The sequence below is a fragment of the Tauraco erythrolophus genome, chromosome 5 (assembly GCF_009769465.1).
Source record: "Tauraco erythrolophus isolate bTauEry1 chromosome 5, bTauEry1.pri, whole genome shotgun sequence".
Classification (NCBI taxonomy): domain Eukaryota; kingdom Metazoa; phylum Chordata; class Aves; order Musophagiformes; family Musophagidae; genus Tauraco; species Tauraco erythrolophus.
Genome location: NC_141469.1, coordinates 75,449,699 through 75,467,799, shown reverse-complemented (window position 1 = coordinate 75,467,799; position 18,101 = coordinate 75,449,699). Strand labels below are relative to the sequence as shown.

General features: G+C 41.6%; 1 protein-coding gene across 2 annotated transcripts in view; it reads right to left on the bottom strand.

The window, feature by feature from the left end:
- BMPR1B (bone morphogenetic protein receptor type 1B) overlaps positions 1-13,137 on the bottom strand; it is a 31,179-nt gene extending 18,042 nt beyond the window's left edge. The window contains exons 1-4 of one of the 2 annotated variants that reach the window (XM_086612557.1): positions 12,995-13,137; positions 8,338-8,442; positions 2,894-2,996; positions 1,829-1,931 (exon numbers count right to left, since the gene is read on the bottom strand). In XM_086612557.1, coding sequence (XP_086468683.1) covers positions 1,829-1,931; positions 2,894-2,996; positions 8,338-8,442; positions 12,995-13,137 — 454 coding nt within the window. The remainder of the gene's footprint in view (positions 1-1,828; positions 1,932-2,893; positions 2,997-8,337; positions 8,443-12,994) is intronic. The other variant, XM_086612558.1, reaches the window with a different exon arrangement.
- Between the last annotated feature and the right edge of the window lie 4,964 nt (positions 13,138-18,101).

Below are 18,101 nucleotides of genomic sequence, written 5' to 3'. Positions count from 1 at the left end.
CAACGACAAATTAAAACAGGTCTGGCACCAAGAATGACATATTTACTTAAGGTTTTAATAAAGGTGCCGACTTCAGTCCTGACCAGCCACATTTAATGAAGCAGCTCCTGAAATATATTTCCACAATATACTATCAGGATAGCAGTAGAGCGAGAGCTTACTTCAAACAAAAGTCTTCAGAATACGCTGAGTGAATAAATCGCCTTTTGTTTGTCTTGCTAAAACAGACAACTTTGCAACACAGAGCAGCTAGAATTCTGTTCCAACTCTATGAAATTTTTCTTTCAACAAATATTCACTCTGCTATTTAACGGGTCTGTCACCGCGGTGCCCAAGTGATGCTTTATTTAGCCCCTATACACACAGAGCAAAACCAAAATTGGTTCAAACAACTCTGGCCATTACCAAAAACTTGCTTTATTGCTTTCTCTATAAGCAGCGGAGAGTATTGCCAAATAACTAAAACCTTAATAAGGCAGATGTCTAGTGTTAGGTATTGGTTCAGTATTTTTAAGTAGTTTTAATGTAGAATAAACTCAGTCAGCAGCAAGAAGAAATTATGGCAGTGTTTTCCAAACTGAAATGATATTTATTGATATGCTAAGTAAGTGTGAACAAATATTGACTTCCTTTTGGAGCTTCTCTCTCAGTCCAAAGAACTTTCAAATATGAAAAAAACAACAAAGTAGTACATAACTCTTATGTTGGAAGTCAGAATTTTATGAGGTTTTGCTAACTTAATGGCTTGCTAGTAAACAGTGAAATATTTACATACTGCTCTTCATAGGCCTGATTCTGCAGCCCATCTGTGCAGGATTTCATAGGCATGAAGGGAACAGCTTACACGAGCGAAGGCTTTCTCTGAGCATGCATTTGTCCAAGTATCTGCTGTTTGCATAATTAAGAGTGCATCTGCACACTGATCTGTATTTCCAACTCAGAACACCATCACTACAAATTCTCCTGCAACCTTGAACTGACTCTCACAGACTAAACTCCATGCTGACCTCCACAAATCTTGGCCATTGCTGCCAATGCCAAGAGTTTATCATGGATGAATTCACACTTACATTTCTATAAAACATATTCTGAAATATCCAGCCAAAATAGTTTTACCAACTTTGGAAAGTGATGTTTAAAAAAAGAAGCAAGCAAAAAAGCTAAAACCTTGCCCCAGAACCTAAGTTAATACACATCCATTTGCTCTCAAATAACAAATTAAAAAAAATAAATCAGTGCATGACTTCTTACTCTACAGTCTATTTTCAGCTACATTTTTCAAGTAGAAAATCCGCCTTAGTGACTAGTTACTGTCCTAGTGTTGGATTATCAGGTCTTTTAAATAAGAAAAGCTTAATGGACTTCAGTCAACTTGAACTGATTAACCACTGGAGACCTGGTCCCAGATGCATGTGGAGTTATGAACAACAGTAATGCACGTTGCAGGGACTAGAAAGAAGATTCAATTTTATTATCAGGCTAAAAAACACACATAGCAAGAGGCTTCCTCTGCTACGACTAACCTAAGTCTTTGAGATGACCACTGATGGCCAGCAGGTCTGTGGTGGGACAGTATCGTGCAACTCTGATGCATCTGGTGCTCACTGCATGTATGCAATAGGAGTAATAGCAAGTATCAGCAAACATGGGTCAAGGCATCGCTCCCCATATGACCTATAGGAATTCAGCGACACTGTTTAATGCGGTTTACCTCTCTAATCACGTGCAGTTGGAGGGAGGTGCTTTGGTTTTGGCTTTGTTTCTTCCTAAGGCACAAAGAGCAACAGCAGGAAAAGATCACTTTGGGACTGGATTTACTTCCCCTTACCTCGATTCTTCAGTGGTGGCAGCGTAGGGTGAAGATGTTTGTTACAGTAATCTTGGCCTGTGCAGCATTCAATAGATCTTCTTTGGTGTGGAATAGGAGTGTCCTGCAACAAACAATTTGATATAAAGTGAAGTAATTATCTGTGTGGTAAATATATACCATCATTCGGGCACTAGAGAGAAAGACGTGCCTGTTAGCTGGACTGTAGCCTGTTACAGATTTCTAGGATGTGTGGAGTAAGAATTTCTGCCACCAAGCGTATCCAGAAACATTTCATCCAGATAATTAAGAGATGAATTCACCCCTAACATATTTCTGTTGGTGCTCTAGTGCCGCAGAAGGGGCTGATGGTGCAAGACAGAACCGTGAAAGTCACATACATCCATCAGTTAGACTTACATGAGAAAAATAAGCTAATGTGGGTATTCAAAACAGTTTAACCAGAATAATACAGGAATTGCTGCATTGCCTAATTTAGCTGCTGCTTCTGCTCTTATGGAAACCTGGGTAAAATACCTTCCACAGACCTTGATGGTTAGACTGTTCCTGTACTTATGTAAAATAATTTAAGGTTAACGTTAGGAAAGGCAAACACTTCAGAGCCACATTGCTCCATTGCCCACATCCTTCCCATTCCAGCAGTGAGATTTGCTCTCCATCAGGTGATTGCTGTACTTGCAGGGAATTTCTGGCACCAGAAATCCAAAATCAAAGTGCAACTGCACGTAAGACATAAAGGTTGCTGCGGTCCATCAAATAACATAACTTCAGCTACTATGGAGACTTCAGGAATTAGACTGCATTTCTCTAAACTGAAACTTCCTCTGAGTGGGAGCGTTACTAGTAACAGCAGTGCCAAAACCAGAAACTTAAGTTATTGTTAGGAGGAGTTATAATATCACCATCCAGGGATATAAATGCACTCCCCTCAGCAACCAATGCAGAGCAACTATTTGCCAAATGAACAGAAGTGAAAAGCATGGACATAGTAATGTCTGTCGACTGCACGTCAAGTGAAAGCTATCAAAAAGCCAAGTGATGCTCTGGCAGAAAATGCTTTCTTACCCGACACTGGAAGTCTGAGCCCTCTAATCCAAGACATCCCTTGGTGACTAAATGTCCACCCGACTCATCTTCTTCTATTATGGTGAAGCAGTAGCCATCCGTGCTGAGGATGAGAAAGAAGGAATCAGGAAAAGGCTTTGAAGTGGAAAACGTGCTGTGAACATAGTCTTAAACTTTGTTCCTTGCAAGGCAAATGTGCCATTAACAAACTGATGTACTAAGGCAGGCTGGAAGACTCGGGCATCCGAGGCAACCTCTCGCAATGCAGCCCAAGAGCCCACACTGCTGCGGACAAGCTCTTGCACACACAGAGGAGGCTCTGCCTTGGAGCTGATACACTTAACTTCCCAATGTTTCACATCTATAAATCCCACTAACAAACATCTCAATTCTCTGCCTATGGTCATCAGTGTGTTAAGACTTTGCAGACCCACATAAATGTGAGCATCAATGCTACAGCAGGTCTGCCTCGTGCGTGGGAAGAAGGCACGGATATTTTCACCACAGTGGAGACCTGAAGAAAGAAACATTTTCGAGATACTAATCGTAAAATATTATTAAGAGTGATTTGTGATTCCTGTTCTAACCATATGACAAACTGCAACACTCTTGTGCACGAGTCCTTGAGTTATCATCAACACCCTTCACAACTGTTTACTTGGGTTATAAGTCTAAAGTGATCCATAAGGCTTCCGTTTACAAGAACATGCACCAGGGAGGACAAGTATACTAACAGATGCCTAGATGGTGCTGGTGATAAATGTCCTTCCTCCCTGAAGGTCAAACGCCTGAATGCTATGGAAGGAGGGGGAGGAGGGCACGAAAAGGGTGGCTGCATTTGACTGAGACTGCTGTACACTAACTTCTCAGCACCCTGAGGGAGACACGTAATGTAAGAAACACAAATCGACTGATTTGCAGGAAGAGGATCCAAAAATAAAGAAAAAACTCTTTAATATAAGACATTTAAGTCACATAAAAATAAAATATTCAATTATTTCCCCAGGAAAATAACACTGGTTATTATGTGCAGTGAGTATTTTTCGGAAGAGAAGAAACAAACTCAGTTAAAACAAGGAAATAAAAAGAGAAAAGGATTATAAAGTTTAAACACAGCAAAATTTCAGATGATTTGCTCCTTACTTGAACGAAAGGAGAGCATAACAGAGCAACAACAGCAAAGGCAATGAAGATGTAGGAAACAAGAGGCACGGTTACACATCTGAGAGATAAACACAATTTGTTTAGTATTAGCTACACGACAGAGAGATGGTGGATAGTATCATGTCAAACATTTGTGGTGGCGTATTTTTATATCAGTGGTGCAGGGTCTAGCCACAGTAAGCTTATTACTTCAAATAATAATCCATCATGGCATATTGACTTCTGGATTTGAAAAGTAACCAGCTGCACGTTACAAATTACTTTCTCAGAGAAGCGAGCGATGACTTCTACCCTTCTTCGACGTTGTGCATATGAGTAAGGCACAGGAGGCAGCAACCCTTCCAGCCACCTTTGTTTCATTGCTTAAGCTTAAAAGATAGGAACAACAGGATTGCCAAGAAGAGAGACTGTAAGGAATCCATTAGAGTAGAATATTATATTAGATTAGATTAGATTTTATTTGTTTGCATGGTGCCTTTGATTCAAAGTAATGAGTAAGTTTAACTCAGGGGACAGAGCAACAAAACAATAAATTGCAATCAAGAGAAATACAAAAATGAACTCCACAGCTAACAGTCCCCAGCAAAAACCAAAACGCTCAGTTCACCAGAGGAAAGCAGGGAAAGGAAAAGTTCAATTGTTTGCAAAAGAGAAAAAAGAAGCAGGAAAGTCAGCAGTTTTATTTCTTTTTTTTTTTTTTTTCTGACTTGTCATGGGACTCTGATTCTGAGCTCATTTCTGAAAATTAAATTCAGGCCCCTCAAGCACTTTAGTCCCTCTGAAAATTTTACTCCAAATTTAAAGAGACAAACAAAATTAGATTGGATAGAGCAAAATAGAAAAGTCATAAAGCTCCAGCAATAAGGATAAATCATGTGCTTTACAGACAACGCAGAGTAATAAAGGAAAAGTGCAAGACAATTAAAAATAGCAACGCTGAGCAGAATTAACATTGATATCGCTTGTTTCTACCTCTGAGGAAAAAATAAACCAAAATGTTTTCATGCTATGTAAGCACTCATTATCTTACTGAAAATTCTCAGGTGTTTGAGCAAGAGGTAGAAGTGACTCTTCTGAAAAGAAAGAAGTACCTCTTCCCTGCTTCCCCCCTCCCACCCCCGATCTCTTCTACTGGTTCACCGATGTCAGATGGACCACATGTTGCCGCAAGTGAAGGGCAGGGCATACCCCTGATGTTCTACCAACTGTCCTACCTCATACCTGCCTATGGTAGAAATGAAACTGTTCTTACTATTACAAGTCAGAAAGAAGTCAGATAAGCCCACATTGTCTCCAATTTTATGTTTATTTCAGCGACTGCACAAAAAGAAACATACGTACATTGCTAATACATGCAAAGCAATATGAAAAACCTGTTTTCCGCCTCCTAGCAAAACTTTGTGGTATAGAATTACTATTTTCTTAAACTCTGTAATTTGAATTCTGTCTAATTTGATACTGCAAACGGTGTGTAAAGAAGGAACTCAACCTGATGTTACTGAATACGTCTGGGTACACATCCGCTAATCTCCACTCAAGCATCATCTTTAGAGTATGGTGCAGCAGAGCGATTAAATATATTTTGGATGTGGTCACTAATAAGCACAGATTCGGTATGTCACACATTTGCCAAGAGTGAATTTTTGCAGCCAAGTCAAACGCCAGGAAAATAGAGGGAGTTAATAGCAGAAACACTGACAGACACTAATGTAGAAGGTGCTGCTACAATTACTGATTACCAGAAAGCAAGAGATGATCTTAACTGAGACCTTTAGTAAATGTCAGAAGAGAGGAACAGAGGCCAACAGCTTTGCAGCTGCTCACACAGATGTCCTCACTGGCCAACAGCCATTTCTCATTTCTCGCAGAAGATGCGATACCTCAGCTACCAAAACTTGACTGCTGAAGGTTTCCTATCTTGCTCTCTGTGTGACACAGCCAGGGACAGGAATATACAACTTGGAAAAGCAACGTCTTTCCCTCATTCAGTGCCCATCACAAGCAGTTAAATGGGTTAAATAACTTAATGAAAAGATTCCTTATGGCTTATATTTTTTTTGCAATTTAGTCCATGTGACTATTATTATTTTTGTCCACTCCTGCTCTTTATACTCCTAGTTTTGGCATCAGAAAGAGCTACAGCATCTTTTCAATTCCATCCAAATCAAAATGACAAGTTTCTGCACTGTTTCTAAAAACCATCAAAAAATGTTAGATTATATTATGTTCAGAAACTGGGAAGTTCATATTCTTCTGTAAAGACTGGCTGAAATAATCTAATTCCAAAATTAGCTGACTCCCAATTTGCATCTAATTCACGTCTTTTGTCGCATGCTTCACTTAAGGAAGATGATGAATGCCAAATTTAGCAAAACACTGTCTTTGGACACTATCCATAAAACAAAGAGTCACTGCAAACGTGTTCAACGCAGGCTAATTTTTCAGAGAAAATAATATAGTTAGTGACTGCGCACCAGGGAAGTAACACGAAACTAGGTGGGAAAAGCACCACACGGTTGTTGAGCCAGATGAACCTTCAGATGTTTGCACAGCTACTCTGAAGGCAAGGAGAGACATACAAGTGTAACAAAGCAAAGAAGCTGGCTCACAGCAGGCCACAGTTTCTGGCCACACTAGTCTCCAAGATGGTGACGCTGGCCCTACCACGCATGCTCTGCTGTGTATGGTACCTTTTGGCTCTCTGGGTGCTCAACGATGACCCTACACACAGAGAGAAAGGAGGGTACCCAACGCATTCTAGCGGAGCATCCTTTCATACATCACATATAGGTCTATCAGTCAATATTTTCTCTATACTACCTGTCCACACTACTCTCCCAGGACTGAGACATGACCTGGCCCACCAAATGTGTATCGCATTGTTCTGCTAAATCACAAATCAGATCAAACAGTTCTCCCTGACACATGGGGTCACAACACAGAAAACAAGCTGTTATGTCAATCTGTGAGGGACAGCCCTAGGAACTGCGCACGCTTCACGCTGAGTATACATGATTTGACAGGTCTATAGACCCGATAGCACAACTTGGGCTATAGCAATCACACCAAGCACAGGTTCCTCTCCAGCACCTTTCACTTACGTGCAAAGTCCATATGAGAACTATCAGAAGGAAGTAGTCAAAATAAAGCTACTCATCCTCTTTTCCCTTTTTTCTTTTATTCCTTTCTTCTATCTCCAAAATTTAAACACAGACCAAATGTTTTCTTTTACTTGACCTTAAGATTACACTGCATTTGTATGATATAGCTGTTTCTTTAATGCTAGGACAAACTTAACATGGATATTTGGTGGTTTGGATTTTTTTGTGTGCAAATAAATTCAATATGTAAGGGAAGCCTTAAGTATTCCAGCACTTTCTGCACAGTAAAACCAAAGTACTCCTACACACTAAAAAACCATCTGAGAGTAATGCAACAGGTCTCAATATAGGGAGACTGGACTTGCATTACCATTTAGCTTAAAGTTTATATTAAACACCCAATGGGCGAGCCCTGAACAAAACTACGAACAAGGACTTTCTGGGGCACAGCTGGAAATCATGGGAGGAAGACTTCGCGTTTCAGTTTAAACACTTGGGACAAAGTCACCTGCTGAGCCCTGTATGAGACAAATGGCCCTGGCAGAGGCGGCAAGGAAAATTTGTCTCTGCTGACCCTTGTTTTTTTGTTTTAATCATCAAAGGGGACTTAACTGCTTTCAGTATGGCCCTGTATAAAGGAAAACATTAAAAAATAATAATAAAATATTGAAAGGCTAACTTTTACGACCTCACCATAGCTCCTTTATCAGAAATCGTTTGACTTCTATTTTAAGTTTTAGGGTAAAGTTGCCTGAACTCAGTGCTTTGGCACACAAAGTCTTCTTCCTTCTACATACCAAATTACAAGAAAATTCAATCCTATCATCTAGAGAACAGGAGAATGAAAATAACATCACTCAAGTGAATTATCACCTCCGGTAACACTGAAAAAGCAACTTAATGAATTTACTGCTTTAGATAACCAAAGCTACCTCACAACACGCAGTTGGGCAGAAACACAAGCAAGACCAGTAGGCAACACATAAGAAATTAAACTCTATCAGCCCAATCTTTAAAACTGTCAGCATTTATTTGTGAATGGAAAATAGAGCACAACAAGGCATCTAATCAGCCTCTGCCTTTACTGCAATCCCATTACAGTCAAAGCCAATTAAATCTAACACTACTTTTTAAAATATGCAATTAATTATGATTAGACACAACTACCCAAGCATTCACTTTGTACACACAGAACTTGAAATGGAACAGTAAAACAAGGTCCTCGTTGTGCTCAAAGCAGCTTTGAGCTTCTTTACGAAAAGCCTTTTATGAATTGCACAGATGTTCAGCAAGAAAAATAAAGGTTCAACAGGCTGCAGGTTAATGCACCTTTTACAAGAACAGGATCGTGAAAGTTGTCCAAAGATCTTGTCAGAGCCCTGAGCGCACTGATGAGCTTCAATTGCCCAGAGTGGTCCCACCTGGGACATCCCCATACACACGCCCTGCTCAGGGGCTCCATTTAAGCTCAGGTTTGAGCACCAACACTCCCCTGAGTGATGGTGCAGGAGTGCCTGTCTCCAGCCTCATCTCTTGCCTGGATCCACATTGATACTAGCCGTGGGAAGGGCCATGGAGGGAGCCATCTCTGCCTGTTATGTCCAGGTACCTTTGGGGAAGTGGACTGCTGGTGGGTGAGCATACGGCTGGTCCTAGCACCACCCTCAGCTCCTGCCTCAGCCCCCTTTTGCTGCACCCTGACACTAACCCTTGCTTGATGAGATGACCCTGTAATGGGTCTTCCAAAGCTTGTTGTGCTCATGGCTTGCCCCACTTTTTTTAAAGTGCACTCTAACTAGAGCTACTGCTTTAGAGAAAGCAATCTGTGTTTTATGCTGCAGTGTTATCCTTAGCTTCCTAAAGTATTATTGGACTTAAGCGGTGGAAGTATAAAGAAGGGGAAATTCTGTATAGGAACACAGCAGGCCATTAGAATATTTGATACAGATGTGGTTAAGGAATATTGACTTTTAAATTTCTAAAAATACAATTATGGAGATGATTCTAAATGGCCACCAGATGTCCTCATTTTTATATAAACATTCAGACTACTGGTACTATGGGCAGGATCTATGTTTTAATAGATAAATACCAGTGGTAGAAGATCAAAATCTTCAGGTGAGATGGCAGACTGTTTTTTACAAGATATTTTTAATGGTGATTGCAATAGGACTAGCTATTTTTTTTCTGAGCTTTAATTTAAACACAGCTGGAAACATTTTCCTATTGAACTTTCAGAGCTCTCCTTGCTCCTGGGAACACAAAAGGCTTCCCTGCTTTGGTGAGAGCCCCAGTAAGGACAGTCCCTGATGCTCTCCAAAGTCCAGGCCCTGGCTATAGATATGCTCAGCAAATTTCCTGGATGTCAGGGCTTTGCCAGGCCCTCGGGTGCCCTGGTACGCGCTGGCTCATCCCTGCAGGGCTGGCAGATTCAAGCTCTGCAGGTCCCAAGCCCAAAGCTTAGCAGACTGATAGAGCTGTTGAGAGGTTAGACATTTTTTAAATATAAAAATGTAAAAGGCTTTTACTGGCTGCGTCTGAGGGAAGTAGATAATTAATGCAGTAACTTTTAATCTGGAGGAGTTCATTTATTGTTCAGACAAACACAGTGCAATTGATACTGCTTGAACTTCAGTATGGGGAAGCTTCCTTTATAGTGAGGTTCAATGAGAATTGCTGAGTGCTTTAAAACTGCCAACACCAACTCAAGCTAGGATGAAATACGAAAGTTACTGCCTGAGCAGTAGGATGATCCCAAAACACAAGGCAAACAAATAATCCCTGCTAACCTGCTTGGTCTTGGCCAACTTTTGAAACCTGCTCTCAACCCAGCCAGCTAACTGGAGGCCTAATAACTAACTCTCCCTACTGTAGACTTAGGACCCTCTTCTCTCTGTAACATCCCATTTCACTTTTCAACTGTAATTCCAGCTACATAGTAGGGAATTTAAGAAGCAAATGATTAGAGGCTAACAGTTAAGCAGATGTAGGGAAGACAAGGGGTGTTGCGTCCTTCGTACCTCACTGCAGCTCTCACACCAAGGGAGGGGGAACCATAGCAATGACCACCATCCTGAAAAGGATTATTGCTGACAGCCATGAAGGCAGGGCATTTAATGTAAGTCAATTTAAATTTTTTGGTTTATATTACTCCAAACTCTTCAGCGATTGTTCCACTTATGTTGCTGCTCACTGGGCCAGTGGTGAGGTGGATACTGCTCAGGTACTGGATACTGCACCGGATACTCAGGTGGATACTGCACAAGATAGGAAGAAGGACTAGCTCTAATGCAAGTCTTTCGACTGTTTCCATTTTCCTGGGTAGAAAAGTGCTTAATATTTGATGGGTAAATTCCAGTTTCAATGATTATTTTCATGTCTAAATTGGAAAAAATAATTTTGTCACTCAAGTAGAACATTCAAGCTGAAATGTGCAAAGATTATGAAGACAAAAGGGGTTATAATTTTGTGGTTCATTACTGCTTAACTGCCTATCCTTGGGCATGAACACCTAAAACCAAGTTTGGTATTTGACATTGTAAGGGGAACTCTGAAGAGAGTTTCTTTTAATTATCACAGTGAGGAAAAATGCACAAATCCATTTTAATAGGACATTTCATGTCACCAAGAAGTGTGAGTAAAAATACTTCATGTCAGTGATTCCTATGAAGCAATGTGCAACAGCAAGCCTACCCAGCTGGGGTATAAACCTCATTGAATGAGTTCCTTAACATGGATCCCTTTGTGCTTTCTAATTCCTGGATTTAAAAGTCATCTGCAATTTCTCTGCTACTGTGTGTGTGAGAGAGCACGTGTGAAAGCGGTGGCTCTTGCTGGGCAGGAACAGGAAACAGCTGATTCACGCCGCAGAGGATCTGCACAGTGATATCCCAGTGGGTTTTTATAGCTTTTTAAACTGACTGCCATGTGAGTACAGTTAGGTCTAACTTCTGACTAGAGCATGCATTTGAAGGAAGAAGATAGAAGAGGGAAACAGTATTTACAGCTGTCATCAAAACTTTGATACACTTCAGTGTGAAACTGCAGGCTGAGCAGGATTAAGTCAGGCTACAAAACAACACTCAAAAATCCTACAAAGCAATTAGTATCTTCAGCAACCTTAGGCTTCCCCATCTCTCTCTTTAATGTGCTGCCTTGAAGAGCTGACACCAGGTTAGACTCTCACCTCAAACAGCACTGCACACCCAACCAGCGTGTCCAGCTGGGCTCACATCTGTGCCCTGTTTCAATGCTTCCCACATTCACATAACTCTACTAGGCTATAGCTGACGATGAATATCTCCAGTATCTTCCCTGCACTAACTAAGCAGAAAAGTTTAAATTCCTCAAGTGGAATGTGAATAGCTCATCCCTACTTTACTGCAGTTAAAGCAAACTGCACAGGCACCTCAAGTCAAAACAGAGGTGTTTGACCACCCTCATTCAACAGCATGAGCTGCTTTTGGGTGGAGGAACAGCAGCTTGGTCCCACCACTGGTACCCTCAGTTCCCTCTGCTGCTTCGGGCAGTGTCTGTGCAATGCAGACCAAGGCTGAGCCTTCTAGGGGACTGGGCACAGCTGGATGTGCCTCTGCCCCAGGGAGGCAGAAGGATCTGAGGAAGCAGAATCCAACCTCAATGAAAAATTTGTAGTACTCTGGACACAAAATGGAACAGAAAACTATAGCTAGTATAAGAAAATACTCCATGTTTCACATTAAGAAAAAGATCACTTTCCTTTTAGCAGACAGAAGCTAAACATGAGCCGGCAATGTGCTCTGGCAGCCCAGAAAGCCAACTGTATCCTGGGCTGTATCAAAAGAAGTGTGGCCAGCAGGTCGAGGGAAGTGATTCTGCCCCTCTACTCAGCTCTCGTGAGACCCCACCTGGAATACTGTGTTCAGCTCTGGAGTCCCCAACATAAGAAGGACATGGAGCTACTGGAGCGAGTCCAGAGGAGGGCCATGAAGATGATCAGAGGGCTGGAGCACCTCTGCTATGAAGACGGGCTGAGAGAGTTGGGGCTGTTCAGCCTGGAAAAGAGAAGGCTCCGGGGTGCCTAAAGGGGGCCTACAGGAAAGCTGGAGAGGGACTTTTTACAAGGGCATGTAGTGATAGGACAAGGGGCAATGGATTTAAACTGAAAGAGGGCAGATTTAGATTAGCTATAAGGAAGAAATTTTTTACCTTGAGGGTGGTGAGGCACTGGAACAGGTTGCCCAGAGAAGTTGTGGATGCCCCATCCCTGGAAGTGTTCAAGGCCAGGTTGGATGAGGCTTTGGGCAACCTGGTGTAGTGGAGGGTTTCCCTGTCCATGGTAGGGGGGTTGGAACTAGATGATCTTTAAGGTCCCTTCCAACCCTAACCATTCTATGATTCTATAATCAACAAAAAAACAAAGCCCTGAAGACCTGCAAAAGATAGCTCAGCTATTTCAAAGACACACACCAAGAGCAAGGTTCTTATAAATGGTGTTCTGCAGAGAGTGATTATAAATTTATAAGTGTTTACTGACATTTCAATCAGTGCCATTAAGTCTCCTCTCATTAACTGCATGCACCTTTAAAGACAAACTCCCACGTTCTGAATATTTCACATGCAAGGCATTAATACAAGTATTATCTAAAACTGTAAGGATGTAAACACCCTAACAGAAAAAATATAAATATGTAGCTGATCTGTAGGTAAAAACTACCTCTGATATTTACACTCAATGTATAAACAACACATTTACATGTTACTGCTGAAACAAAAACTGCAGTACCCAACTTGAGACTGCTGAGCTACCACAAATAGGTTTTTCCATGTTTCACCACCAAATTTGTATCCCACAAACCTGCAGGTGCTGTTGACTGAGTCCTCAGGACAGTGGTGGTGGCACTGACAGGACAGCTTCTTCTGCGGAGGGGCAGGTGCTGTGCTCTCACCATCTTCTTTTCTTGTCTCCATGCTCAACTTGCCAGAACTTCGCAAGGGCATGTTGTCTAGAAAATTGGCTATAAATATAAGGGGGAGAAAAAAAAAGAAACAGTTCTGTGCTGGATTGCAAGTCTTGGAATGAAGGCTTTAAAGTATTTCTACCCATCAAAATTTGAGAAAGTTATTCGAGCAGGGTGTTCGCTCCAGAGCCGTTTTCTGCAGAAGCTTCTGAAACAGTCACCGTGTTTGAGGCTTATTTTGCCTCAGTGGCATTAGATCAAAGGTGCTGATGTTCAAGTTCTGCTGCTGCCAAAGACACAGGGTGGTGCTTTTCAGATTGCAGAGTACAGCTTTTCTCCTATTGCATTACACAGGTCAAATCCTTGGTTACACCTTTGCACTTTCTTTGTCTCCATACTTGGCATGTACCTACATCTACTGAACCCCATAAAAATGAGCAGGATTTATGGTACTCCAGGCAGTGCAGAGCATGTGCATAGAATTTAACAAAGATATAACAGAAAGTGATGTTCTTTCAAGTTCAACAGCACTTTCTGTCACTGACTTGCATAAGCACTACTTGGAAAACAAGGGAAAATGGTTCATTTCCATAAAAAAACATTGTATAAACAAACTAAAAGGCAAGAATGTGTTTTAGAACAAACAATGCTGAAATGCATGGAGGTGATTACTTCCAAAAATATCAGAGTACTGAATCTCCATGGAGCTGGAGGAGTACAGATCGAGATGTTGGTGATGGGCTAGGAGCTGTTTAAGCGACACTGCTCCCCCCAGCTCTACTCAAATATCAGCTTTCAGTGCTTGTGAATATTTTAAGCCTCAAAGACAAAAATGAGATCAGTATGAAAAGCTTCAACTGGCAGCTTCTCACTTTCCTTTTGCTTCCCTCTAAGAAATCTTACTAAAGGGTCATTTATGAACAGCTGTCTCCAACAGAGTAGCTGAAGAGCAGGCTTGAAATTCTTGATTTACCGTTAAGTCTTTAGAAACAATTGGCATTATTATTATTTTGATTGGCTCCTGAACTGCTGCTTTGACTCTAATTAAAATCTTCCCCAAACCTCCATCATCAGGACTTGGCTATATCGTCGAGTTGACAAGAAAACGTATCCTTTTCAGCTCCCTACAAAGAGATGGAGTGGGCAAACAGGCGGAGGCAATGGGAACAAGCAGCTAATGCTTCAGGGCTTGGATGGCACACAACAACCGAGGCAAGAACAGCCTGAAAGGTCACGAAGCAGTGGAAGGCTGGAGGAAGAGCAGGGCTGTTCAACCAGCCCATCCCCTTAGGAGGACTAATGAAGTCCAGCCTGTGCTCCTGGGTGCACAGGACTGGCCAGTGCCCTGTGCAGCCTCCCAGCTGCAAGCTTCTCCTCTCCTCTGCCAGGTCTCGTGGGGAAAGCTCTGCAAAGGGACAGGCACCAGCAACAACTGGCAGACAGACTTCAGTTTTCTTCAGTGTAACCAGAGGCATGCAAGTTTGTCCCTGGCAAACTAGGAAAAAGCTAGAACTTGTTGGCTCTTGGAAAAGTAGGGCTTTGCACATAAGAGCATCTCATTTTTGAACATTCTAGCACTTCTACTCCTTGCATAAGATGTTTATGAACAATATTAAGGTGATACACGTGAAAGACAATCATTCACTGTATCAGACTATATAACACCTATGAAATACAAAACTCACGGCTTGATGTTTGCTCTGTACCTGTGTACTATACTGAAAACAATTGGATTTTTGGATTAGCTCACCTCCTCTTAAAGTTAAACTAGAAAAGTAGTTACAAAACATATACCAACTATGGGCTTATAACCCTTGTGCTCAGCATTAAGATATTCATTGGATTCAAGATACAACTGGCTGTTGAAGTCCCATACTGTTCTTACTAACGTTTGACAAAATCAGAACTAAACGGACTGGTTCACTCAAGATGTATATCCTTGTACTCACAGCTGTACCTCAGGATGCAGGTGTTTAAATTAAGAAAAAAAAATAAGCACTGTTGTCTGTTTCACATAATGTAATTGTGATACTCTAAAACTCAGCCTGTGTACAACAAATTAGTATCAACAGCTGTTTGCTCCCTGGGTCACAGGATTAGAGATTGAGTAAATTGTCTTTCAATCAGCAATTTTTCTCTGTATTACTTGTTACCACTAAATGGGGAATATTCAACTATTAATATTCCCGTCAAGGATTCTCAGACTTCAAGCTCATGAGGCAACAAAGTGAAGGTAGCTCAACTAAGTGAAATTGCTCTGTGTATCACTTCCATGGCTCTTTCTACAAGCTATCTACAGTTTCAGCAAGGCTCTTTCCTCAGCAATAAGTGCAAAACCAAAAGCATTTTGCATTTAGCACAAAAAAAAAAAAAGGAAAGGTTTAATTACATATTTGAAAGTGCCTGAAGATGTTAAATTTAGACAACTAAATGCCTTCCTCATAATACATACAACTGTAGGTCATTCCTTTTTTTTTTTTTTTTCAAACAAATGTATATGCAGTTGTACTCCAGTGCAATCTGTGCCCATCACTCATCAGGGCTCTGATCATGAACAGCTTTTGCAGAACTTGCCATAAACAACAACAGCCTACATCCCTAGACCTGGTTGGAGTCTTAGTTAAAGTAAGACAGGTGGGAGCTGCTGAAATCTTAAGTATCATCAAAGCATCACAAGTCGCTATTTGGAGATGTAGTCTGGTTTTTAGAAAACTTAGCACAAATAGGCTGGCATTCAAAACTAAATTTTCTGAGAGTTGAAAGCTTTTGGCTTATGCTCAGGGTCAAAACTAGTGTAAAATCATTGCAGTTTAGTGTTGAATGCATTAAATCAAATGAAACGAAAAGAGGGAAAAAAAAAAAGGAAAAGAGGGAAAAAAACGAAAAGAGAAAAAAGGAAAAACTTTTCTCATTCCATTCTCTTGTTCCTTTCATGCCTCATCCCTGGCTGCTAGCTAAAAAGATGGACATGTCTTTGTCTCTGAAATTCAGATGTCTCACCAAGCTGATGACCATGGAACATGTAAGAACTCCTCTTTTTGTCTTCTATATCTGCTTGACTTCAGAGCAGAAAGATTTTCAGCAGTCCCTTCCCTAAAATATAACATGTAGGAAGAAACTCACGCAAGCTTTCCAGTTTGTCACCAAGCTCCTTGTGATTTCAGGTGTGACACGCACAGTTTGGGATGGTGAACAGCCCGCTCCTCTGCCGTTCGCTGCTGCACTGTAACACGCACACGTTGGTCACGCAGCTCTGGCTCTGTCTAGGGATGAGAAACCCTTTGGGTTTTGAAAGCTCTCCTAAGGAGCTACATCCAAGTGCCCTGAAAGCAAGGGATTTCAGGCTATTTAAATTTGGCTGCTTCTCTGCTGGTTGCAGTGTGTTCACGGCCAGCCTCCTGTCCCTGACCGACCGAGCATGGCTTGGGACAACTGCAGAAAACCAGCAGCATCAGAAATAAGGTTATTGTAGTCTGCTCAGAAACTGACTGCATCAGGGGATTAATCAAAGCAGTTGAGAGCCTGAAGGTCACTGCTGGACGGGTATACCTTCATTAAATTTTAGCTGTTTTTTTCTAAGTTTATCCTTCTTTTTCCACTAAAATTCACCAGCGTGTACAAAGCACCTTCCACCAGGAGGATAGGCAGGAAGCCACCACAGCTTTTCTGTCTCTGGAGTACTGCTCCTGAGAAATATTTTCCTCTCTAGGACTGGGACCACGCAAAACTGGGATGTGATGGCCTCCGTTACAAATCTGCCTGAGAACGGAGGCTGTGTGCTCAGAAGCAGCACACTACCATTGTTTTTTCCCAAATGTGTTAGCATATTTCTTTCTCCATGCTTTGCTTCACCTGAGCTTCTTTACAGAAAGGCATGTCTACAAAGATCCTGAAGCCAGGAGAAGTACTTGCACACTTCACAGTGCTGTAAAATGAAAAGCATTATCCTGGATGACCATGAGAATGACTAATGTCTAGCCTAAACCCCTACTAACCTCCATGCCAACAAATAATCCTTCTTAGACATATTCTTACATTTTGCTTTCCACCCCTCCTAGACTTCATGGTAATCTACGAGTACTACGCTTTCACATCTAAACACTAACTCGTGGTGAACCCTTTCATGGTTTTTGAGTTTGTTTTGCCATCGTTTTTTTTTAAATGATAGAGAAGCGATCACAGATGCCCACTCCACAATCACGGTGAAGCAAGCATTAGGATGGATTACATATTGGTTTTAAATAATGCTGTTTAATGTTGGCTTGACAGGTCTGTAGACAGTGGTACCTCACACACAAAAGGAAAAACGCCTATTTAAGCTTTGCATTGACTCATGTAGGTGCAAAAAAAAAAATTTGATCTAAAGAGCCTATCTCTTAGCGTACATTCAGTCCTCAAGCTCTCTGCTGTGGTTGCCAATAAGTACTCCAGCCCCTGCCAACTGCAGCCATAGTTATGCGATTTGGACAGGAATTTCTCCACTAGAATCTGGATAAAGACCAATAACACATTTCACACCGGCCCACAGCCATCAGATGGTAATGACTTTTGGGCACTGCTCTGATTCAACAAGTCCGGTAATGTAGGAGGTGAAAAGCTCTGTATTCTGTTACTCTGTATTCTGCAGTCCAAACCTTAAGCCATCCCGTTCCCAGAGGATGAATAATTAGCAATAGTTATCTTAACAGAATGATTTCTTTGCCACAGCTGTGTGATTTATGTGCCGTCTACGCAGTGAAAAAGCACATCTTCCATGACTTTGCACGAGTTTGTCAGGAGCAAAAGTCAGACTTGCTCCTTCCCGAAACAGATGCTAAGGGCCACAAACAAGTCTGTTCAGGAAAAAAAAAAAAAGAATCTCAGCGTGCTGTGCTCACTCCTCTTTCTACATAGGGTATCTGAAGCCTCAGATTAACGCAGCACCATCCGTTCATGTTTTCCCAGGCCAATAACAACGATGTTTGGCTGGCAACAGCACCCGCTGACTGGGAGCGATGCTTACTG